Below are 26,734 nucleotides of genomic sequence, written 5' to 3'. Positions count from 1 at the left end.
CCAGGGCCTATCCTGTTGTCAGATCCAGACAATACATTCTCTCTCTCACTAATTCACTTTTCTAATGCTGGTGTGCAAGCTGAAAGGAAATCGTACATCTAAAAACAGTCAAATGATTTCCTTATTATAAGTAGTAAGGCAGCAAAGGTGGAGTACGACACTATCCTCTATTTTGTGACAATCTACAGGGAAAGCAAAGCACTTTGGGTAGAATCTACATCACCAGCACGGTACTCAAACACAATCAGAACCAAATCAAACCAAACCAAATGGGAATTGATATATGCACATTCATATTAAAAAAAAAAAAAAAACCTACCTTGACTCTACCTGTAAGGGGATATGACAAGGGCACATCCAACCAGTGTCGGAACTGGATTATTCTCCCGCAACGCATGGGCTCAGATCTTGACTCACCTCCTTCACATGCGTGTGAAAGGACACGGACATGTCCAGCAGCACTTTGCGCTGCTCCACCCTCCTGACGAAGTCCTGGATGCGGTCCTCCAGCTGGTGTGCAGCCTGATAGATCTCCTCGGGGTCACACTCTCCCGTCTGGGCAAGCTGCTCTGCTGCTTCCAGGAGTTTGTCTGCGTTGGTGTAGGTGTTCTGGGAACACAAGGGGGCAGAAGAAATGCCAGGAAGAATCGCAACCAGGGTTAGAATAGTTCAACCAGATTTAATTAGTTCGATCTATGCCTATTTAAATGGATCACGATAAACAATATTGGTACACTAGCCATTATCAGGACAAAGTTAGGGTACATCTGGATTGACACACTGCTTTTGTGTATGTTATACGTTAAAAAACAAACATGCGTTAAAAAACCATGTATATATTTGCTTTGTTTGTATTATGCATTCAACCAAATTACATATTTATTCATAGTGAAATGTTGCCTCCAACTGCAAAGCTGAATTGTTTTTCAAAGATGTGCAAGACATGGTCAAAGTCTAACACTAAGAAAAAAATTTTAAATCTATTTTCAATCAAATAGGAACCTATATTAAGAGGTTTTAAGAAAGCTGCTGCTATTGCTGAGAACCTTGTGCTTCCCATTGCAGTATGTTATTTGCACATAAAAATTTCATATACGTTCATGTTCTATTTTTAACTGGATCTATCCATGTAATGTGTGGATATCCCTCTTGAATTTAGAGGGTTTTTTTTTCCACCAAACTATGTAATGAGAATAAAAGTCTAAATGAAACTGTCAAAGACATGTACAAATGTAGTTTTTCCAGCAGCATTCAATTACATCTCTTTTGAAATAACTACCTGAGTCATGCTGTGAATGCAGTTTCACTTGAATTACTCCTGAACAAGTTGATGGGGTTCAGACCATAATTTGCTGCTAGGAAATGAGTGCAAAAAGTAATTTCTACCTCCACCCATTGGTTTTAGGAAATTCAATCCAGACGCAAGAGCAATCATCTAGTGAAGACCTGCAAGGCTTTGATTGGTGAGTGTGTTTACCTGGGCTACTTCCTCAAAGTCCTCGTGCCGTTTCTGGAGAGCTCTTGCCCTGTGCAGGGACTTCCCCACCCCTGTGTGTTTGCTCAAGAAAGCCTCTCCGTGATTCTCGATCCAATCCAAAACCTAAACGGTTACGAAAAGACAGTTACGACTACATTAGAGACAGTTAATGAACGACAACACATTGACAGCATGGCTCCTCATTGCAAGTGAAGTTTTTTTGGCTCCACCAGGTGGTGCTTGGGTTGAAAGAAATATTAGACTAGGATCCATTCCAGCACATTACAAGGGGGAATGATTTTCACCACCATGTAACATCTGTAAACGACATCCCCTTAATTCCCAACCTCATCGTACTTCACTCGAGACACTTTCATGCAACAAGCGTGGAATATATATATATGGATCCTTGCATCATAAAGACACCATAATCCTCACAATTAATCACAGCCTCACACATGTAACAGACTTGTTTCCAGGAATATACAAGCGTTTCAAGAGTATGCATAAACAAAAATGCTGACAAAAAAGTGGCAAGTAATTACAGAAATGTATGAGGCCTGGCTTTAATAAAGTCATCTTCACTGAGCTCCAGATCTCATTGCTGCAATTATACATTACCATCTCTAAGCGGAGAAAAAAATGTAGCTCTCCGGTAATGCTTTCCTAATTAAACTTGTTAAAGCTGTTAGCTCCAATCATCTTAAGACCCAGCGGCTTCGGTCATCCGCAGCTTGTTAACTATGGCGATTCTGACGAAGAGTGGCATAATAATCAAATCTGTACGAAAACATGTGAGGTCTAGGAATGACAGAACACTAAAATGAGAGTCCGTGTGATCTCATGCTTCATATCTTTCTAATACGGATACTCTTCTATCCAGGAAAATTGATACATGAAGAAGGAACAGAGGAAGCAGTCAATTGTAATCATTTTCCTATTTATTTCTCTGTTACAGATCATTTTGATTCTTATAGTTCATTGCATGTAAGGATTTCCAAGGCCATCTTAGTGCGCTCATTGTGTGCTACATACAGAATAGCATGCACCTTACACGGCAATGAATCGGATTACCATGGCAACAGTTACCTAGAGTACAGATAGACCTTGCAATGCTCAAAATACCCTTGGGCACAAGGCAGGAGTAACCAGAGCCTTCTCGTAATCACAGGGCCCTCTGTGGCACTTAAATAGAAAATACAGCTAAAACACGACTGGGGGGCTATGGAAAAAAGGCAATAGTATCAAAGCTAATTATATGCAACTCTTTTTATTTAAAGCATGCAGATAAATAGCAGTGATGTACCAATGTTTTGGTTTAGTTTAGTTTTTTCCCCCAAAAGCGGGAAAAAAAAATCTCTCAAGTCTTTTTGAGTGGAATTCAAATTCCAGGGCACAGAATTAAAATGTACAGGGTACAAATCATAGGCAACATGCATCTTACATTTTATGATTCAGTATCCTGTTTTTCAGTTTGTGGGCTTGTGCTAATATTCAGTTTACAGCTCAGTGCAGTATCGTCTGCGGTTTTATCCTTCTGGTTTACAGGCTGGTTTTCCTGCACATGCCAATGATTTTATTTGTTGTTTTTTTGGTCGTGCATCAAAGCAGCCAAGTCAAAGTTATTTTGAATCTCAAAGCTTTCCCCCCCCAAAAAGGGATGACTTGGAAAGACGGCGCAAATACCAGTGGTTGCAGAAAGTTCACCAAAGTGTAGCAAAAGTAGAGAAGTCAAATAATTTACCTTGCCTTGACTGATCTCATTGCATTCCACAGAATATTTAAATGCACCTTCCGTTTAGGTGTATATCTCCACTGTATAATTCCCAATGACAAATTTGGCATCCCTTTTAGTTCCTTAGTAAAAGCAGAAACCTAATAACTGTAAAACCACATTAGAGAGAGGGTATCCTCAAAGACTCTGATTTTGCAGAGGATTTGGAGTAATCCTATGAAAATCTTATACCGATAACACTAATTGATGAAACTGCTAAAAAAACGCCCACTGCGGCCAACACTGACCTGTTGGACATCCTGCTGGAAGACACAGAGCTGCAGGCGCTGGTGCAGACGGACTTTGCGGTGCTGCCAGATGTTCTCCAGCTGCCTCTGGTGGTGCAGCACCTCGTGGATGATGTCCAGAACGTGGTGCACCGCCTTGGAGTAATTGGCAGAGGCCGTCAACGAATCGGCACTGCCGGGGGTCAGGGGTCGCTGGAGTTTATCCAGCAGTGCTTTCCCATCCTGGCTCACCTGTGATTGCAGTGTGAAGAGACTCGAGTCTGTTATGGTGTTTTGGAGGATCCTTTGAGGATGCAATTATTTTTGGTGCTTTTAGGTTTTGTTTAATGATAGCAAAGGTAAATCCATTAGAGCGATTCATTGATTCAGTAATCTGTGGCAGATGAGTAAAAATAAAATTACAGTTGGAGCAGAGGACATAAGTGCTGGGATTCCCCTTCATCCTTCTCTGCCCCATATTTATAAAGAAATGCATCGTTATCTTTAAGGCATTTAGTTCAATTGACCAGGATTGGTCACGTGTGTGTCATTTTCTTGGTGCACATGGTAAGTGGATGGTGTGAGTCAGAGAGGGTATTTATAAACGCACCACAAACTGTACCTCAGAGTAGGCCACTGTGATGTGTTCGTAGAGGCCCTGGTGGTGGTGAATGGCATCTTCAAGGTCCTGCAGTTCAGAGGGGAGGTCGACTTCTCCACAAGCTTTGCACCAGGAATCGATGTTGTTCATGTACTGCCAAGAAGTAAATAAAGAAGTGTCAAGATCCATCACTGCGGAGCGACAAGAGTGTTAACTGGCACCAATTATGACCGTTCAAGCAGAACTCTCGTTAAACTGTCATGGGCGTCAAAGGTTCAAACAGAAGGTCTGTCCTGTCCCAGCTATTATAGCCATGACCAGCGTAGTGTTGAGCTGAGCATACTTGTGTCATGGAGCTCAATTAAAGGTCTTAATTGGTTTCCCTATGTGTGCTGAAGACTCCATAACGAGACAAAACAACATTCCTGCATGTTTAATATCAATACACATAACAGATAGTGGATATATCATGGTTTGTTGGCAGTACTATTCACAGTTATTGATGGTAATAACTGGAGCATTATCACTAATGTTGTCAGAGCTAAACAAACAAAAAAAGCTTAGGACATAGTTGATGAGTTTAGTGACATTTTTGGTACAGTGGAGAAGGCAGCCTGTTACAGCTTCATTGATTTATTTTAATATGATAACTTTGACTTTCGATTCCACTTGGCTGATGTAAAGGCATTTCAACACATCTGTTATGCAACGCTGTGATAAAATTATCTTGTATTTCCCTTCAAAACAGTCATAAATATTGCAAGTTTAAAATAGCGCTGCTGTCCTTAGGAGACTCCAAGCAACCTAAAAGTTTCAAGATTCGAAAAAGCTGTTTTCAGAGAGACTCTCTAAGGTAGAATAGCAGTTTTGTTACATATATACAAACACAAAACTCACTAATATTACATGAGAATAATAATAAAAAACAAACCAAACTAAACCTATCATTATGACAGCAGCAGTGAGTCAAAATCTAAACTTCCTGTCTCATCAAAATGACAGTTCCATATGTCCCTCAGACTACTTATTACATTCAGTTTGAATACTAAATTAATCCATTTCACTGCCTCTGAAAAGCCCTTGAACCCTTCAATAAAAGCACCTGTTTAAAAAGGCACTGAAACAGCCTACAAATTAGGTCTCAAGCACCAACAGCAAACAAGGCTGATGCAGAAATACTTAGCATTCAGGAGTCATCTCTCTCCAAGCCTTGCTAAATTAGGTATTATTGTTGGTAACACAGCAGAGTACTCCAGTTGCGCCAAAGGATTTGTAAGTATAGTAAGCAAGAGAGATTTCAAAAAGCGCCTGTTTTTTGTTCTTTAAAAATATGAAAACACTATTTTAGTAAGTCATAGTGTGAGGCTGGAAAGTTGAAATCTTTCATTTCAACAATTGCTTCCACTTCCACAAATATTCACATCACTGTTTTTTATGCCTTTAAAGGAAGGAAAGTATACATTTCCAGCACTAAAACAGAAAAGAGCAAGGAAATATAACAGAACCTCCCTCATGTAAAACAACCACAAATTCACAATGCTGCCAATGACCCTGGTGTGACTCAATACAAAGACACAGTAGATAAATTCACACAAAAAAAAAAAAAAAATTAAACACTTCAGTGACTGGCACTTAGGTTGAAGTACTTATATAGTACATACCCACTCTGAATTGCTTTTTAGAGATGGCATGACAAGCAGACAATCATGTCTCTAGAAATGGTCATTATAGATGCTATATTTTACGTTAGTTTCTTGCTTTAAGGAGAACTAATGCTTTGATGAATATTTAAAGCACCCAGAAAAAACAAAAACGTTCAACAGTTTTGCATAAGCTTTTATATAGTCATTAGCGGGCATGTTGGCAACATTTCTATTATGGATGAAATGAACAGTGCATGCTAATACAGCTTTCGAGTCAATAGTTTGTTGGAAGCAAAACCATATTGCACCATGAACACCCCCTCCCACCGCCAAGTACCGATAGTCTTTATTAAGAAGATGAAAATATAAAAGATGGTGGCGCTTACGTGTTGACTCACCTGCTCAGCCTTCTGGTGAAAGACTGCAGACATGTCCAGCAAAGTGCTCCGCTCGTCCAGCGCGGCTGCAAAAGCCTTCCACTCCTGCTCCAGTTGGCTGGAAATCTGTTTGATCTGCTGCGAAGCGTAGTGACCCGACTCCAGCAAGCGATTTCCCACCGACATGATACGGTTAATATTTACATAGACATTCTGTTGGGAGAAAAGGGGGAAAAAAAATGGTGCAGTGAGGAAACATGAGGTTTGCTCAAACAAACTGCATATCAGCTCTACCCAGCAAGCTTCCGTGAAACCAGTGAGATGTTGGTTGAAGAAACGGAGCTGCTATAAAACAAACATGAAGACCAATTACTAGTGTTGACTCTCTCAACAAAACAGTCTGAAGATGTTTTTTTTCCATTAAAGTTTTGGGGGAGAGAGAGAAAAACCAATTTCAAGAAAGTCATTCCACAGCACCTCAAGTTCAACAAAATCAAGTTTCTTTTTAAAATGTATGATTGGAGCCACCCACCTCCACTCCAAGGAGGCTCTCCCTCCTCTGTGTGGGTAATCAATGTCAATGTGCCACCAAAATAAAACAGATGGCTTTCACTCTTTGAATCTTCTTAACATGTGTAAAACAGACACTGTAATAAGAAACACCAGCTATTCAAGTCTGCTACGTGTTCATGTCTCGAGTTGTCCTGCAGCACTTGCCTAATAAGAGACATTTGTCAAGCTGTGAGACACCATCATTAGTGCAGCTTAATTAATTAAAGTGGGAAATCAATTCCAAGTAATCAACTGCTTCAATAGAAATACAAGAATCTGGGCAAGGGAAGAGCAGCAGAAACACTGATTATTCCTCCACTTTAAGGTTACAGATGTCAGAGTGTGTATATTTTGAACCTTGGTGAAGTAAGATTTTGAAAGCCTGGCCCTGACCACCACTACTAGTTAAGTTTAAGTGGCCAATGCTCACTGTTTTATCCAAAGATCATCTAAGCAAGGTCTCTATACAACTACAGGGTATTAAAAAAAAAATGGGCCAGGGATACATCTGCAGTTACACTGTCTGCATGCATTTCTCCCAAACACATCTGAACCTCTCTGCTGAGATATCCATGCAAGCAAGGATTTGAAATCATGGGTTCCCAGGCCTGAAACTAAACAATCCCTAAAGTAAAACTCGACTACACCCATGTGGGGGAGACAAAAAAAAGGACATTCCACTTCAACCACTCAACCGAAATTGAATTGACCACAGCGGTGGCGGTCAGAGCGTCTGTCTGAGCAGCGAACAGGCCGTGTGATTAAAGAAGGGCGTGTGAGAAGACTGACGCACACAACTGTGTCAGGATGACATGATGATCTTCTAAATAAACTGTCAATTTTCATACCAACACCAAATCCAAAATTACTTCAAACTGCATAGTGTGTAAGGCGTGAGTCATGGCCTGCAAAACTGTAGCATTCTTTGTCAGTCTGTTGACTTCCTTTTTAAGCTATGCAACCTCAATTAAAAAAAAAGGACTTGGACTATTGTTGAATACACAATATTACTGCAATAATAAAGATAATCTATGGGCGAGTTGCACAGCAGAACTGAAAAACCTTGAACATCAATTCAGGTCAAGGGTCACAGGTTAATGACAGGTTAATGAGAGAACAGGTCTTTCTGTATTACAGTGCCAAATAAGCTAGACTGTAGAATACTAAATGATCTAAACATTAATTTAATCTAAGGTGAATTGCCTGTATGTTTTTACTTTTACTTTTCACATAAAGCAAGTTCTACAAAAAGTGTGTGATCCTCAATTACTCTCTCAAGATAATCCCTCGACCCACAGGTTAGCTTTACATGATTCTAGAAGTCTTTTAAGAAATCGTTAAGTTAACGAAGGTTGTGTTGGGGAATATAAAGTATATTTATAGCAATATAAAACGGCTAATAAAGATACGTATCATTTACCATTAGAACAATCAGACACACAAAGGTAGTTACATATCCAACACCTGCTTTGGACCGCTGCAAAGGAAAAGCCTTTACTAGCTATACATTTGCTTGTGTTTGTAGTTTAAATAAAAAGCAAGCAAAACCACACCCGTTCTTGGGGAAAAACATGCAAGCTTTATACTTGTTCATCAAAATTCACTGAGTGTCCATGAACAACTTAATAAAAGCAGTAACTCAGGAAAAAAAGGGGACATTTAGATTCTAGAGGCGCTTCGTTTTATAGTGTAATTTGTTATTCCTCATCCAATACAAGCCAAGGATATTGTAAAGTCTGTGATGAACCGTTTTTCATCAAAAGACATAATGAAGACCGTCTTTCTTTAGGCTCATCCAAATGGGTGTCATTGGAAATCAATACTTCCAAAGATTTAGAGACTGATATCATGGGCTGGAGGTGCTGAATGCAAAATGTAAAGCAAATGGCATAGGGTCAAGGGTCACAGGAGAGCAGATTCCAGGAAAGAGCTCTTTTACAGGAGATTTCATCAGATGGGGGGAAGATTAGCCCTGACCCTTCCTCCAAAATATCAATACAGTATATATTTTTTTTAAGCATCTATTGTCTTAGAACCTAATGCTTAAGTCTAATTTATAACATGTTATTTTCATTATTTTATCCCTTTAATGTGGCATTTTCAATGTCCAATACCAATAAATCACTTCTCCCCCCTCCACACTCCCTCCACACTAAATGTTAATGGGCAAAAGGGTGATTTCCTTTTAAGGAGAGACGGGTCACTTTAGGATAAGAATAGGATTTCTAGGGCCCTTTGCAGTTTATTTCAATATCCTTAAATTATGTAATTAAAAGTATTGTACACATTCAAGCTCTCTTTCATAATTTATCTCAATTGAAAATAAAAATCACAATAAACCAGAACTCAATTTTTAATTTTGTTTGGACAGATTTTTATTTTGTTCTGAAAAAGGTCATTACATTAGGTTCTGTTTGATGCGGCCTTAGACTATGCTTGCTCAAGATATTTACTCTGCAAAAGAAATGTGATCTATGCAATTTGTAGTAGATGTCATGATTAGATTGTCAGAGATTGAGTTGATTCCACTGAAATCTAACAGATAGAAAATATGTAGTGGTGTGCATGCCTCAAAGATAACTCAGACTTATACACAAACACACAGAAACATGTCTGAAAACTGTAATAACAAATTGTAGGGTTTTATGCTCTCTGAGCTTGGCAAGCCTCCAATTAACAATAATGTGAATAAAACCACAAACCCATACAAATCACTACGGAAGAAGATCTATGCTGTTAATTTGGGATCCAAGGCAAGGGAAATCTAGCTGCAACTATGTATTGATCTACAGTTGATCTAGGGACCTTCTTATTTCATCTTGTTTCAGTCTCCACCCAGCCAACAGAACAGCTTGATCGTTGTCTCTGTGCTTGTGGTTTCACTTCCCCTTCACCAGCATGTGAAACATACAGTGGCTCCAATAATAAGGAGCACATACCTTTAAGTAGTTAAGGTTTCTGCTGTTAATGGGTATTGTTAATCACATGTCTGGAATGCACCTTAATGGGAATCAACTGCCACTTCTACATTTCAGTTTCCTTATTACAGGATGGTTAACACCTGTAAAGTTGCATTGGATTGGGATTGAGTATTAAAACTTTCTGCATATATATAGCCAAGAAGGAGAAGCTAGAAATAATAGTATATGTCAATTACCATTTGTAACTGGGGAGACTATCAAGTCTGAATTGCAAAGTGAAGTTTGTTTTCTGGGACTAAATAATACTGCAGGTATTTTTGTGAGGGAAAAAATTAATAAAATCAAATTACATTATGAAAATGCCTATGGAAATACAGTTAACTCACAGCTCTATTAAAAAAACAAACAAAAAAAAAAAACAGAAGTGCAGCATTAGCAAAAATAAAAATGAATATCTAAATATTCTCTTTCTGCCATGCCTATATATATGCAGAAAGTTTCTCAATGGGGAAAATGAGTTTCATTTGCCCTTTGTTAATGAGTAAAGCTGTTCGGAGGAGATAGCTATGCATGATCAAACGCAAATTAATTTTATTTTGACCGTATGTACAAAAACCGGAGTACTAAATTACTATTTAATACAGCAGCAAAATAAGGCGCTTTATTACCTCATTTTAATTTAAATTAAAAACTCTGCCTATCATAACACAGCACTGGCCACTTAACTCTACTCCCCAGCAATGCCTCAGCAATTTCTGCTATTTTGTCATTGCTCAAGACAATTTACTCTGCTCTGATGGGCCCAAGATACAATACAAGTAATATAATACACCTCTGTGTTCAATGTTGAAAATTGAATCATTCGGGTTATAAAGTTGCAATGTCAAGAGAGGAGTCACCTGTCCAGACAGATTTAAAATCTCTAGGTGGCACTATTGAGGGCAGTGGCAACGTGGAGCCGGGCCTGGATGGATGCCAGCCTAGAGATGGCTTTAGAATGTCTGGTCTATAAATGTTTAACCTCCTTTCCTATATTAAAAGCTTAACTTCTGGAACATATCTACAGCATAAAAAAACTTAAATGTATAGCAGCCGGAGGACAACCTGTTTTCAAATCTATTTTGAGTTATGAATAATGTATTTGAACAATTTTTAATACGAGTGGGGAAAAAGTAGTAGAAAACTCAGACCATATATAACATTTTTCTTCCCCTTCTCTGATGCAAAATGTGACTTAAGTTTGTGCTGCTGTACTGAATTGACTAGTCCATATACAACCCTTTATTTACAATCTACTGCAGTAGAAAATTGTGTTCCAATGATATAATTAAATATCAATTTATTAGTAAATCCACAAGATGGCTGTACCCAAAAATATGCAATGAAGCAATTGGAGGAGGTAGTGTTTGAGCACCCTTGCTCGAAGGGTATAAAATACTTAATCTCATTCAAAGAACCCACCAGATGGCATAGCGAAATCTAATAAAAGCATTAGTGTGGAGAAAAAAGGGTGCCAGTCAGAACATTAACACCTGTAGGAAAAATCCCAGTTCTCACTTCAGAACCCTTTAAAGGTAGACAAAGCTGCTATCACAGCTACATTTAGAGCTTAATCTCAACAACTGTTGCTTCTTATCTCTGAGAATATAAGATAGAATTGTGCCAACACCCAGGTAAAACCTATGAGTGCTTCATACATATCATTATATATATATATATATATGCTTAACTCTATTTCAATTATTAATTAATTGTTCGTTACCTTGTATACATTGTAGTAGTAGTAATAATAATGGTATTAATAATATATATATATATATATATATATATATATATATATATATATATATATATATATATATATATATATATATATATATACACTCACCTAAAGGATTATTAGGAACACCATACTAATACTGTGTTTGACCCCCTTTCGCCTTCAGAACTGCCTTAATTCTACGTGGCATTGATTCAACAAGGTGCTGAAAGCATTCTTTAGAAATGTTGGCCCATATTGATAGGATAGCATCTTGCAGTTGATGGAGATTTGTGGGATGCACATCCAGGGCACGAAGCTCCCGTTCCACCACATCCCAAAGATGCTCTATTGGGTTGAGATCTGGTGACTGTGGGGGCCAGTTTAGTACAGTGAACTCATTGTCATGTTCAAGAAACCAATTTGAAATGATTCGACCTTTGTGACATGGTGCATTATCCTGCTGGAAGTAGCCATCAGAGGATGGGTACATGGTGGTCATAAAGGGATGGACATGGTCAGAAACAATGCTCAGGTAGGCCGTGGCATTTAAACGATGCCCAATTGGCACTAAGGGGCCTAAAGTGTGCCAAGAAAACATCCCCCACACCATTACACCACCACCACCAGCCTGCACAGTGGTAACAAGGCATGATGGATCCATGTTCTCATTCTGTTTACGCCAAATTCTGACTCTACCATCTGAATGTCTCAACAGAAATCGAGACTCATCAGACCAGGCAACATTTTTCCAGTCTTCAACTGTCCAATTTTGGTGAGCTTGTGCAAATTGTAGCCTCTTTTTCCTATTTGTAGTGGAGATGAGTGGTACCCGGTGGGGTCTTCTGCTGTTGTAGCCCATCCGCCTCAAGGTTGTACGTGTTGTGGCTTCACAAATGCTTTGCTGCATACCTCGGTTGTAACAAGTGGTTATTTCAGTCAAAGTTGCTCTTCTATCAGCTTGAATCAGTCGGCCCATTCCCCTCTGACCTCTAGCATCAACAAGGCATTTTCGCCCACAGGACTGCCGCATACTGGATGTTTTTCCCTTTTCACACCATTCTTTGTAAACCCTAAAAATGGTTGTGCGTGAAAATCCCAGTAACTGAGCAGATTGTGAAATACTCAGACCGGCCCGTCTGGCACCAACAACCATGCCACGCTCAAAATTGCTTAAAATCACCTTTCTTTCCCATTCAAACATTCAGTTTGGAGTTCAGGAGATTGTCTTGACCAGGACCACACCCCTAAATGCATTGAAGCAACTGCCATGTGATTGGTTGGTTAGATAATTGCATTAATGAGAAACTGAACAGGTGTTCCTAATAATCCTGTAGGTGAGTGTATATTTATATATATATATATATATATATATATATATATATATATATATATATATATATATATATATAGATAGATAGATAGATAGATAGATAGATAAAAATGTATTTGCTACAAAAAGTACAGCAGTTTAAAGTGAACATTACATTGGACTGCAGAATCCAACATTCAGATGTAGTACATAAGCTCCTTAAAAATGGCACTGGGCCAGAGATGTACTTTTTGAAGGTGTGGGGTGAACAGTAACCCAGGTGATGCACAAGCAAAGCTTTCCTCTTAGAGTCAAACAAGTGTTGTTTTTCTTATGGGCTCGCATGTCTCAACCTGAGCAGACACACACCCATCTAAAGCAACGGGTTCAACAGGCTCCATAGAGCATCTCCCCAGTGAAAAGGGATTGTATAAGACAAGACAGGGAGGGAACCTTGATTGTGGGTGAGTCCATTGTTCAAAACGCTAGGCAAAAGTAGACCTGCTCACTCTGCATGACTACCTTTTGAAACACCTGGTAAAATGCTCCCCAGCAAGGTCAATGTTTATAATGCTTAATAATCCACCAAATAGAAAGCAGAAAATAGTTTCAGTACTGAAATTGTATTGCATTTGATGGTTGAACTCCTACTCATGTCAAAAAGTCTAGCCTATAATTTCTAGCTTGTGTGCATTAGAGTTTCTGATTCAGTTAAGATCCTGTAGTCGGGATAAAATCTGACAATGTATCAATTGAATTCAGTTTTTCTTTTTCCTCAAAGTCTACACCACACAAAGCAGGAAAACGGGGAATTTTTTCACTGGAAAAGAAGATCAAGTTTAAAGCCACTAAGCAAAGCAGAATGTATTTGTGTTCTTAATGGGGAACCTTACATTTCTGTTGGCATTCATCATTACTTAAACACATACATGGTTTTGAATGCGGATGTTGACTTAAACCACATTAACCTAAATAAATTTTTACATTTAAGTGCAATGTTACGGAACAAAAATCGTAATATAAAAAGGGAAGCATGCAGAAGTTTTGATTTCATACCAAGGCTTCAAAAATAATAAAATCCACTTTATACCACAGGAGTTCAGGGCTCCGTCTCGTTCTCGGCACAGGCTGCTGAGGAACTCGAGAGGGATACGCACCCAGCTAGACTTCTAATTATGTTTGTACAAGGCAGATGTTTGCACAGATTTCTCCTGTCTTTGGTCATGGTCTCCCCAAGCAAGAGAGACGCCGTGAAAGACGATCACAGGAGAATGTTTAGTGAGACGATTTGTGGCCTGCTGTTTCAAGCAGGCTGGAAATTCCCTCACCCAACTGAAGAGCGCTAATACGACACCAAGAAATAAACGTGCGCGTCTTACCATACAGTTCATAGCAAAGTGATTGTGCTGAGTCTGGAGCTCCATGGCGTGCGGGTGGTTTGTTCCAATCTCTGTGTAACTCGTCAGAAACAGGCCTTTGTTGTGCATGATCCAGTCAAACATCTACCGATGGAGAAAAAAAAGTTATATAATCGATATACGTTTATGCACAACAATCGTAGGGCTGAAGGGAAGATCATGTGCATCTCCCGTGGAGCCTATACCTAAAGCCTCTATAACTTTGTCTTGACATTAAAACATATCGCTCTGAATGCATTTATTGGCAGAATAACTGAAAACAGAGCACTGCATGTGGACGATTTATCCTGCTTTCCAAAAAGAAATCCATTAATTAAACATGAAAAAAGTTGTTAAAGAATCAACATCAAGCGGAGTGATAAATACGTGCAGCTGATAAACCCAAGGGTGATTTAAGGTACACTTCATGGCGTTTTTCCAAAAAAGGCTGCCTTGAACACTAAATCTCAAAATCAAAAGCACAACATTAACCCGGACTCTTTTCTTGAGAATCTGTGTTCTCCCAAACCACACAGAAACAAAACAAGGCTACTCAAGAGGATGTGGGACTAAGGAAACAACTGCACCCCCCATTACCTTTTCGGCATCTTGCTCAAAGAGTCTGAGCTGGAAGCACTGGTCAAGCTTGAGCTTCCTGACGTGCCACATCTGGTGCAGGTGCTGTCGGGTGGAGTGCAGTTTGTCCAGCATGGTGGCCACCTTGGGGACCAGGTTCTGCATGTCGGCGTTGGCCGCCACCGTGTTCTTATTGGAGAAGCCATCGCTGCTCTGGATCTGCTGCAGGAGCTTCTGCCCCTCGGCGTCCAGCTCCTCGATGGGCGCCTTGATCACCTTCTTCTTGAGTTGCGAGTGCTCCTCGATCATCCTCCGGGCCCCATCCAGTTCCTGAGGAAAGTCCTTCTTGGCCAGCATTTCCTGCAGCTCCTCCAGTCGAGAAAGCATGTGCGTGGAGTTGTTGATGAAGTCCTCAAAAGCCACGCGGATCTCGATCCACTCCTCGTGGTTGTAATCCAAGCTGCCTTCGAAGTCGGGCGTCAGCTGGGACGGGTCCACTACTTTGGTAAGGCCTTCTAACGACACCATGCTCGTCTCCAGGGGAAGAACAAGGAAACGGGAGAGTTAACTGGCAGCAAGAAAAAGCCTGATACGTCAATCCCCAATCTATTCATAGAACAAAAGGGCCAAAGGAGACCCTACATATAGAGCATGGATTTAATTTTACCAGAGTAAATAATTCTCTAATCTATCAAATACAACTGATATTTTGACATTTCCAATTACTTTTTAATTGTAATGGTATATGTGTTAAGAAATATGCCTAATTTTCCATTATGTATGTTGTTAATATCCGTAATTGTATTACTTAATTTATGTAACGTTTGTTTAAACCTATAAAACAAAAATACAATACAGAAAAAAGCACCAGGATCAACTAAAATCGCATTTGTACTCAACAGGTGCTCATACCAATTTTCAAACCAACACATCCCTAACACATTGAGGATCTTTTAGCACCTGTTTTTTAAAAACAGCATAATCCAATTAAATGTAAGCTTTTTATTTTATTTTAAAATGTGATAAACTTATTAAAAAGTATTGTTACCACAGAAATGTTCAGTTTGGGACCATGATTCACTTGCCCTTCCAGTAACTCATTGCTTCAACACAACAGAATATGGTAGCCCTCTCGCCTTGGGGTTGTTTACAATTGGATTCATTAAAATAAAGACTTATAATCTGTCCATAAATTAGCACAGTGGGTTCATGCTGTTAATAAAGGCACTTTGGAGACCTGACCTCTTGTTCAGGTAAGAGTGAATCTGCCCTTCAGAAGCTCTTGTCGTCAATTCAAGTGATTGTCCTTCCAAAACTCTAGCAGCTGATCGCCCAAGTAATTAGAGCTTACCTCAAACTCAAACTTTGAGCTGCCAAAATTAGTCCTCTGCTTCTGCCAAAAGTTGTCTGGCTTGATAATCAGTGCAACATGAATACAGCACGGGAAGGATTCCTGGAGGATCTTTAGAAGAGGTTTAATTGAGTCCCACTTTGATCCACGCATGTCCACAATAACCGTGAAGCCATGTTTGGACACCTCCTCACTGGATGGTGAAAAAACAACAAAATATTATTCAGTAGCACCTTCATTAATTAAAAGATTGTTTCATTACTTTGTTTTCTTTACCCTTATGTTTAGGATATATTATTGTAAAACTGTACTTACATGTGGAAATAACAGACTACATTTTAGCTACAATACTTTATACAATCCCTAATATAATCACCACCCCCCAAAACATTTCTTATACAACAATCACAGTATACACAGTGCTCTCCACAAGTCAACTGTTACTTAACTATGATTTCTGCTTACCCAAACAGCCCAGCTGAACAGCGCCAAGAAAGGACATCTTCAGTGTTTAAGCTGCATATCAAAACTGAGATCTGCAGGCTGCCAGCACTCCCAAGAAGGAGGCACTGTGTATTTATGCCTCTGCAGCACTTTCTTTTGTACCTTTCTACTTCTCTAGCCTCACATGCTCTGAATAAAATGCAGCAAGTCTGCCTCTCTGAGACACCCTCCCTTGTTCGAAAACTGGTCGAAAATAGCCTGCTCCCAATCCCATCTATTGTTTATCAAAGGAAAACCAAAATAAATAAGCTAGGATGACATCACAGTTTTAAACTAGAAATGATGCACAAAGCCAGTAAACACAACTGTAATGACCTGTGTATAATTCAGAAAGCATTCCTCTAAAGTACAAATAAAAACGAAGGAGCTTGAGCACATTCTGGGAGCCGAGCCCGAGTGCGCATGACTCCTGGCAGCAGATAAACTGCGGCAAGTTTCTGGATCAGGACCATGCTGACTCACGTCATCTTCCCCTGCAAAGGGAGAGGACTACTGCCCCCTGGGAGGAGGATAACCTAAATTCAGGGCATTTAAGAGAGGGGCATTTAAGGTAGCAAATTGTTGCCTAGGAAAAGAGGTGGCTGTTATTATTGAATTATTTGTAGAACTGGTAAAAATCTAAGTTCATTCCTTAAATTAAACCAAGCTGGTATTTTCAAATAATTGCAGTTTTGCAGGTTACAATTACTACAAAAGTGCTGCACTCAGTTTGGATGAAATGCATTGGTTTCACTACGTACACTCTTCAAGTAATGCCCTACTGTTAGGAGCTTATGACAACCGTAAACACAAGAAAATTGATTCTGTTGGTTGTGATTCTTCTAAGATATTAGGTGTAAAAATGCACTGTACCTAGGGATACCGGCTAGATATGAAATAAGCCTCCGTAGATCTTCCTGCCTTATTCTGTCGTGATTACTTCGTGCTGGAAACGTTAGGACAGGACCTCCACGCTTATCTCTGCCCCCTAGAAGAAATACAAAAAAATTGAGTTGAACAGATTAATGAAAAAGACAGACAAACATACACTAGACAAACGAACACTATTCGTAGACAAAAACAAGAACCCTTGACACACACACACACACACACACACATGCACGAACAGTTTTAAAAAGGATTGAAGTGAGACCGCGGTGAAACCTTCATATGTTTTTAGTGTTTTTCATTAAAGAAAAATGTGATCTGTTTTACTGCATATGCACTGCAGCCCTGCAATAAAAAAGAAATCTGTTTTTCTTTTGCTTTAGGCTTTAAACACATTTTTGAATCACAGACTGTTGTGAGAAGCAGAGTTTCTTTCTTGTGGGTTTTAACAAATTGATATTGTTCCAACTATTCTTATACATAAGGTAAGAATTAATTATGACAAGATGTATTACAGTTCAGATATTTTGACTTAATGCTGAAAGTCAAACACAAACCAATGTCTTTTACAATTGCATTCATGAACTTAAGCCTATGAGAGAGAGAAAAAACAATGAATGTGTGGAAAATAATATTCTGAAGTATTAATTTAAGGGGCAAATATAAATAGTTAATGTGTCATAATGGTGGTCAAGACAGACCTCTGAGACATCAAAAAATTAAAATCAGGAAATAAACAATTACAGTTGACTAATATCTCCAAGGACAGCTTTTCCATTCCAGTGAATATTAGACCAATGGATCCTGGATGAACTCCTGAGCTATTGAGAAAGAAAATGGCCATTCATAGGTGTTGGCTGTAAGCTTTGATCACAACAAAGGATACTTAAGGCATCCTTGGCGATCCCCCAACATCATTCATCCTCAGCAGTTCTCAACAGAGCATAAAACCAAATTGCTCGAAGGCATTGAACAGACCAGTTCCATAAAGTAGTAAGTGATTTGATCCATAGCTTTTTTTTTCTTTTATTCACAATCAAACACTGGCACTCTCCTTTAATCTGAACTTCCATACAAACAGTGTCTAAAATAAAGAAAGCCTTCAAAAGCTTAAAATGCAATCCTTTCTCCATTAAGGATTTAAAGATAATGCATTCCAGTAAACGCAAGGTAAGGCTGTGAGGTGTGTACAACATCAGTAAAACACAATGTGCACAAACTGAGTCTGCATGGCGGAGCTAAAGCCATTCAGTTCAAGTTGAGCTCCATGTACGCATTACAAATGGCAGGAATTTTTAATCAAGCCGTTTCCACTTATTGGAAATTGAGACAAAGCTCATTTCCAAAATACTGGAAGACAAAACTTTTAAACAACATTTGATGTAGATTATTGAAATGCTTCTCTCCACAAGAGGCCAGATGTATTACAGTGGGGGAAAAAAGTATTTGATCCCCTGCTGATTTTGTACGTTTGCCCACTGACAAAGAAATGATCAGTCTATAATTTTAATGGTAGGTGTATTTTAACAGTGAGTGACAGAATAACAACAAAAAAATCCTGAAAAATGCATTTCAAAAAAGTTATACATTGATTTGCATGTTAATCAGGGAAATGAGTATTTGATCCCCTATCAATCAGCAAGATTTCTGGCTCCCAGGTGTCTTTTATACAGGTAACGAGCTGAGATTAGGAGCACTCTCTTAAAGGGAGTGCTCCTAATCTCAGCTCGTTACCTGTATAAAAGACACCTGTCCACAGAAGCAATCAATCAATCAGATTCCAAACTCTCCACCATGGCCAAGACCAAAGAGCTGTCCAAGGATGTCAGGGACAAGATTGTAGACCTACACAAGGCTGGAATGGGCTACAAGACCATCGCCAAGCAGCTTGGTGAGAAGGTGACAACAGTTGGTGCGATTATTCGCAAATGGAAGAAACACAAAATAACTGTCAGTCTCCCTCGGTCTGGGGCTCCATGCAAGATCTCACCTCGTGGAGTTTCAATGATCATGAGAACGGTGAGGAATCAGCCCAGAACTACACGGGAGGATCTTGTTAATGATCTTAAGGCAGCTGGGACCATAGTCACCAAGAAAACAATTGGTAACACACTACGCCGTGAAGGACTAAAATCCTGCAGCGCCCACAAGGCCCCCCTGCTCAAGATAGCACATGTACAGGCCCGTCTGAAGTTTGCCAATGAACATCTGAATGATTCAGAGGAGAACTGGGTGAAAGTGTTGTGGTCAGATGAGACCAAAATCGAGCTTTTTGGCATCAACTCAACTCACTGTGTTTGGAGGAGGAGGAATGACTCCAAGAACACCATCCCCACCGTCAAACATGGAGGTGGAAACATTATGCTTTGGGGGTGTTTTTCTGCTAAGGGGACAGGACAACTGCACCGCATCAAAGGGACGATGGACGGGGCCATGTACCGTCAAATCTTGGGTGAGAACCTCCTTCCCTCAGCCAGGGCATTGAAAATGGGTCGTGGATGGGTATTCCAGCATGACAATGACCCAAAACACACAGCCAAGGCAACAAAGGAGTGGCTCAAGAAGAAGCACATTAAGGTCCTGGAGTGGCCTAGCCAGTCTCCAGACCTTAATCCCATAGAAAATCTGTGGAGGGAGCTGAAGGTTCGAGTTGCCAAACGTCAGCCTCGAAACCTTAATGACTTGGAGAGGATCTGCAAAGAGGAGTGGGACAAAATCCCTCCTGAGATGTGTGCAAACCTGGTGGCCAACTACAAGAAACATCTGACCTCTGTGATTGCCAACAAGGGTTTTGCCACCAAGTACTTAGTCGAAGGGGTCAAATACTTATTTCCCTCATTAACATGCAAATCAATGTATAACTTTTTTGAAATGCATTTTTCTGGATTTTGTTGTTGTTATTCTGTCTCTCACTGTTAAAATACACCCACCATTACAATTATAGACTGATCATTTCTTTGTCAGTGGGCAAATGTACAAAATCAGCAGGGGATCAAATACTTTTTTTCCCTCGCTGTATATGTGACTTGGACACTCTAGGACTGATACTGAAAATACTGAAGATAATAAGATGATACCGAACATCCGTCTGAAAGGTTGGGATGCATTGCATTAAGGGGCAAATTGAAGGCATGACTACCCAGACGAGAAGAAGCGAGGAGCTCAAGATGTGATATAGGGAGGGACAAGAGGTAGAGAACTGCTGGACAAAGCAAGTACTTTTAACTGGATATGGAAATTTGGCAATGGAAATTGAGAAGCCAAGGAGTCTCTTGAAGGAAGCAAGGTGAGAATACAAGAATGCCAGAGATATATACCACACCCACACACACTCTTTGTAGAGGGAAGTTGGGGTTGCCTGCTAGAAATAAAATGACATGAGAAAGACTGCACCGTAAGCTGATCCCATCACTGTTGAGAACCATTCACATATCCTCACATGACTAAAAAGTAAGCAACAAAATAAGGGAGAAAAAGAGCACTCAAAATTGAAGTCCATCTAAATTTCCAAATACACTGACACTGTAGCACCTAAAGTGTCAAATACATAACAAAAGGAAATGGTGTAATGAATTTGTATAGCACCAGATAGAAGATATAATTGGAAAGTTAGAAAACTAAACAAGTTAAGAACACAATTATCAAAGTCAGTCTAATGACAGACAATTATATGTACCCGTTTGACTTTCAAAAGTAGTTAATCAGAATTTTATCGTACACAGAAGAAAATCTATATATAAAAAAAGATCTAACATTTAATTCAATGTACAATTAGGAGTAAGAGATTTAAGTATATGAATCCAAAAGTCTTCCTTTCTTAAAAGGGAATCTTAGTAAATGTAACGTTTAATATATCAAAGTTATAGCAGGTATACATTGTTACACCTCAAATGGACAGTTAGTTTTTACATCGCATCCTACTGCAATGTTCAACTATTCTGATAAAAAAGGAATACATTACAATACAAGAATATTTGCATGTACTTAAATAATGTTGAAGTAAAAACAAATGTCTGTAGGGATCAGCGTGTTTATTAAAAACGATATCACTCACTCCTCATGTTACACTCTAAGTAGCTTTAGTGTTGACATTTGCATATTAAAATATACTTGCACTTGACTGTAAGGCAGACTAATATCCTGTGAAATAAAATATGCAATAATTATACCACAGGGGTGATTTCACATTGAAAAATAAACCAATAAAAGAAGATCTCAAAGCTAAGAAAAAAATGCTTCTTTGTTAAGAGTTTGCTTATGTAGAAATCTAATATTATAAAAACCTACAAAGAGAATAAGAAAGCAGCCTTGCACCCATTAAGGCAAGCAAATACCTGCAGTGATATTTTGGGGGGGCTTACAAAACAGCTACTGTATTGTAAATTGGTAAAATTTGAAGCACATAACAGTTCATGGGTGTTATCAAGCAATATTTCAGTTGAAGCTGTTTTTAATTCAGTTGGATATGACAAGAGACCAGAAAGATGCCACATTATACTGGCAGTCAGAAGTCCTCACTGGGCCAAATGAACAGAATGTCAAATAAGTTACGGCACACGTCACAGAACAGGGAGGGACATGCATTCAGTTATATTAAAAAAAAAAAAAAAAACCTTACCTGATAAGAAGGCAACTTTTTCTTTTAGGATTGGCAACACATCCATTGCCTTCATCTCATCATTTTTGCGAAACCCTAAAACAAAGCAAAGAAATGCACATCAAGAGTTTATACAAGACGACATTAAACAAAGTGAAAACTATCCTGTTAATGAAAGATTAGATCGTTTCAATTAATCTTTTGACTGCAGCTTTTCAAACAAAGCTCAATGCAGGAGGCCTGTTTGGCAATGTTGTGATTTCTGTGATGCACACTTTTGATGGCTGCTTCACAGGACTCTTTAATATTCATTTATCAACTATTAATCTACCCTGAATCTTTTGTGTTTTCCCCCTATCCATTAGCACAAGTGATTAAATGAGGAGACGTACCCCGCCACATAACACTAGAAACAAAAAAGATCATGTTTACGCCATTTACATTTCTGCATGGTTTAATTGGCACATAACTCCACCTCCAGCAAGTGTGGTGCTGAACCTCAAAGACCCACCTCAATTATTACATAGCTGCAGAAGTGTTGGGGGGTAAAATAATAAGGGGAAAAATGGCTTTGATTGGAACTGAAATTGAGTTCTTTCATAATCAAGAACGGCCTCTGACAAGTGAGCCAGGAGATGAAACTCCAACCCTTTGGGAAATGCTGAGCTCCAAAAGACGAGGAGAATAATAACTAAACATTCTGCCTTCAACTATACATGACCACGAGGCGATAAGTGTTTTAATAAGTCAAAGTCATAACTGAGGGATCACACACCAATGAGAAACCGCTGATAATTCAGTCATGGGATTTTTAGATCTCACTTGTTATTAGTGACCTCACAAGAAACCCATGTGGACTTCCAAACCAAGTGAAGTCTCGTTTTGATTAGTTCGCTATACTCATGCAGCAGTCACTATTGGTTGATCAGCTCACCAGCAAACCAATAGGCTTTTATCATATGCTTAATGACACTATTGGCTTTTCCTTTTTTTTTTTTTTTTTCTTTAGCACTTTTTTTTTTTTCTCTACCCTGCCCACGCAGCAGATGGGTTTTGCTTAATACTAAAGGAGAAATCTTAATAGATGCTTCACATTTTAAAGTAATGAGTTCCTCCCGACGCTTCCATTTCGTTTTCCAAACAATCTGAATACAGCAGTTGTGTAGACACACACACACACACACACACACACACACACACACACACAAAGCATACTGCATTAGCTCAGATGCGATCATTGAAGCACATTTAAGGGCTGTGTAGAAAAAGAAAAGAAAAATCCACATTTAAAAGGGAGATGCTCAGAAGAATATCGCTGCCGTTTTTTCACCCTCACATTGTGTTCCTAGTTAGGCAACAATCCATAGATGAATTTAAACGCAGCCATCTGCCATTTACTTCACAAATCCTGTGCCAGTTCTCTCTCTCTCGCGCTCTCTCTCGCTCTCTTTCTTTGTAAACCAGAGATGATGTCATCGTTTCAAACCAGGCCAGACTGCAGGATTATGCAGCTATACCCCACACTGCAGTGTCTCGAGTCTTACATGGAGCTGAAGATGGCAGTCAAACCTACCGATTCACTACTATTCGCTTAAATCGCCCGTAAAGACCCAGTTCACAACATCTTCTAGGTCAGTTACAATTTTCATGCACAAACTAAGTTTAGTGGAGATTCAACCATTTTTAGTGTGACATTTTCTACTTCCAAATCAATTGTACCCGTTTTTCTCAAAACTCCTATAGGATTTGTGCAGTTTTGCAGAACATTTTCAACCAACTCCAAACAAAGCTAGAAATATAGATTTAAGTTTAAGATAATTAAAAATACTTTTATTTTAATAAGTGATTATTACTGTTGTGAATGTGTGGTTTAATACAGCTATGAAAGTGAGGTGGATAGGTATTAATTAAGGGCTAGAAACACCAACAGCAAATGTTAACAGCAAAGTCATGACAAATGCAAACGACATTTCCAATATCTAATTTATTCTTTACTTGAAAATGAGTGTATAAATCAGAAGAGTTCAAAAGAGATGAGTTAGGTGCTAATATGATCTGCCTGTGCCCTAAAAAACAGTATAATAACTAGAACTGTCCTTTAGAACAAAAGTGTATTTTAATCAGAATTTGTTCAGGTCAAAAACATCAAGTTTAGGTTTAGCCTAAATATTATGGAGATGTGTAACATGTAATGAAGTAATGCGAGAACCCCCGAATTCTAGAAACAGACATGATTAACAGGTTTATTTCCTTTAATTCAGTGGGCGACTTGCTCGATACGATTGTGGATTCCCAGTAGCTTAAAACTGGTGAAGTGCAGTCAGCATCCGGACACACTCTGGCTCTTCGCACAGTCGAGGTTGCAGCTCTCAATGCTGCAGTGAGAATACAGCAGCTCCCGTTCTGCAGCCGGATGATGTAATGCACAGTGGACTTGCTTATTTCCAGCCTTCGGGGTTTATGAAAGTGAGAAAGTTCTTGGCGGTGCAGAGCTACTGTAACTGATGCGCAGATGATTCGAAAGACCCAGCCTTCCACATCACCCTGACAACAGAGAGAATAGCCCCCAGGAAACTTTGCATGATGTGCAGTGGGTTTACTAGCCGATATATTTTGCATTTCAAAGTACTCCCCCACCCAAATAAAAACAAAGATTAAGACTTTTTAAACCATGGGGGTTGCACAATAGTCCACATACTAGATTTAGGTATTTACAATACTACCCAATTCTGCAATGAAGTGATTTTGTCCATTTGCACTATTTAGGGAGAATGTAATATGAAAAAGTGGATTAAAAACTATTTTTTATCCAACTTAGGCTGGAAATGCACAAATTATGTAGGTCTATGTACTTCTAATTACACAAATGTATTTGAATATACGAAGAATAACCATGCAGAAATGATTAGACTGTGAGAATCAAAACTCAAAAGATTTGTAAAGATGTTTGAATGACAATAAGGGAAAAAAGCTTTTTATTTTTTTTTACGAACCCAAACACTTCTGCTTCCCAATTTACCAATAAAAGGACCTGAATAATAATAAAATGAGATGCAATACAATTTAAAATTTCTTCCATAAGACATTTATATTGGAGGCACATGCACAATCTTGTGCCCAAACACAGCTGCTATAAAAATCCATAATGAGCAGTGATAAAGACAGATGCCATTCGTAATTTGTACAGCATGGCTTACATTTGTACATGCATTGCTTACCAACTATTTTGACACTTTTAACCAGCTTTTGAATACTATAATATTACACCAAGTCCTTTTGAATCTGAAGCCACTGGTTACATTTACTACTGTATCAAGTCTATGCAAATCCATAGAGTATAAGCACAACAGTCTCCTAATTAAAACCCCAAATATTGAAAATACAGCTTTTTAAATGTGTCTACTTATACAATTTGTCAATAAAAGTCACCTAGAGAAAGAAGCACAAAACCTATTCAAGCAGGCATACACATTTAAACTCGCACATCTACACAGTATGTTCAAGCAAGTACAAAGGTTTACCGACTGTTATGTGAACTTCCCACTTTCAGATCAGATGCAAGACACAGGGAGAAGACATTGTTTCTCTCTGCAACTATTTTGCTCGAAATAGTAACCGCTTGTTTAAAAGGGAGGACCCAACCACTTTCACAGCTCAGTGAGCAGGAGACCAAGATAAGAGTTCACAGCCAAAAAAAATTTAAAATAAGTCTGAGCAAAATCTAAATTCCTCTCGTAAGTATAAACATGTCTAGCATGAGAACTAGAGAGGGGGGAAAAAAGTACAATTTAAATAGCCAGAGCAGTCGTCGCACTGTAATGCATAAATAGTAATATTCGACTTGACTAATTAAATTCATTTTTGCAGACGTTTTTAAGACTAGCCCTTGAAATATTTATGTGAATGCTAATGAGCAGTTAATCTCTTTAGTACCTGGAGAGGCTGGGAAAAGAAAAGCATTAGCTTTTTTTTCCCTCCTCACAGGGGAAATATATTGGATTATCATATCAAACCACCATTTCCAACACACACAAAACGGTATGTTTGTTGTCGCTATTAAATAATTCAATTCCAATTGCTAATTGAATGGGGTTTAAACAAAAAACAAAAAAACAAAACTAAAATATTTAATATAATAACGAGAATCCAAAACAGCCTTGCCTCTATTGATTAAACGGACACTAAAATACAACCATTTGAGTTGCTCCCACTGTCACGTTGTGTTCACATAATTGTTTTACTTCACAGCACAGGTCTTCTTAATATTCAACATGGATTTTCCTGGGGATTTCAAAAACAATCGCATTGTGAAGCCTCCTGCAAAGCATTCAATGGTAATAAAAATCAGAAGGCACTCGTCTATGTGCTTTTTAAGGTCTCTCTATGCCCGGCTCCTCCATTATTGATTTCATTATACTTTTGACGGAGTCAGCAGGAGTCAGGCCTGACTGGCCATCATAACACATTATGTCATTTAGGTGAACTGCAGTCTTGGCCAAGCACTGCTTGGCCTACAGTAACTACACAGCGCTTGGGAGACAGAATGGGCTTGGAGGGGGGTTGTGATTTGCAGAGGTGCTAAAACACAGTTGAAACCACAGTACTATATTTGTCTTCTAATAATAGCAATGAGACAAACAGTCCTGCCCAAATAAAAGAAAAAATGTCCCGTGTGAATCAGTCTGTTTGAGAATGTAGGGACTGATAGGTTTACCCTCAGAGTCAGAAAAAACATTTACGTTCATATATAGTGTGAATTCTGAAAGAGACCTACCTTGAACATTAAACATTAGTGTCAA

The 26,734-nt window shown here is 38.9% G+C and overlaps 1 protein-coding gene across 9 annotated transcripts in view; it reads right to left on the bottom strand.

The window, feature by feature from the left end:
* The window catches only part of triob (trio Rho guanine nucleotide exchange factor b), a 148,360-nt gene that overhangs the window by 57,880 nt on the left and 63,746 nt on the right, over positions 1 to 26,734 (bottom strand). For 4 of the 9 annotated variants that reach the window (XM_066690425.1, XM_066690429.1, XM_066690428.1 and 1 more), the window contains exons 3-12: positions 21,957 to 22,031; positions 17,324 to 17,438; positions 15,968 to 16,160; positions 14,638 to 15,150; positions 14,023 to 14,145; positions 6,121 to 6,312; positions 4,101 to 4,232; positions 3,500 to 3,730; positions 1,478 to 1,600; positions 418 to 609 (exon numbers count right to left, since the gene is read on the bottom strand). In XM_066690425.1, the coding sequence (XP_066546522.1) occupies positions 418 to 609; positions 1,478 to 1,600; positions 3,500 to 3,730; positions 4,101 to 4,232; positions 6,121 to 6,312; positions 14,023 to 14,145; positions 14,638 to 15,150; positions 15,968 to 16,160; positions 17,324 to 17,438; positions 21,957 to 22,031 (1,889 nt within the window). Of the gene's footprint in view, positions 1 to 417; positions 610 to 1,477; positions 1,601 to 3,499; positions 3,731 to 4,088; positions 4,233 to 6,108; positions 6,313 to 14,022; positions 14,146 to 14,637; positions 15,151 to 15,967; positions 16,161 to 17,323; positions 17,439 to 21,956; positions 22,032 to 26,734 lie in introns of all 9 variants that reach the window. The other 5 variants (XM_066690422.1, XM_066690427.1, XM_066690426.1 and 2 more) reach the window with 3 other exon arrangements.

This window comes from Amia ocellicauda, chromosome 18 (genome assembly GCF_036373705.1).
Source record: "Amia ocellicauda isolate fAmiCal2 chromosome 18, fAmiCal2.hap1, whole genome shotgun sequence".
In the NCBI taxonomy this organism is placed as follows: domain Eukaryota; kingdom Metazoa; phylum Chordata; class Actinopteri; order Amiiformes; family Amiidae; genus Amia; species Amia ocellicauda.
This window is presented reverse-complemented; position numbering and strand designations above follow the sequence as displayed.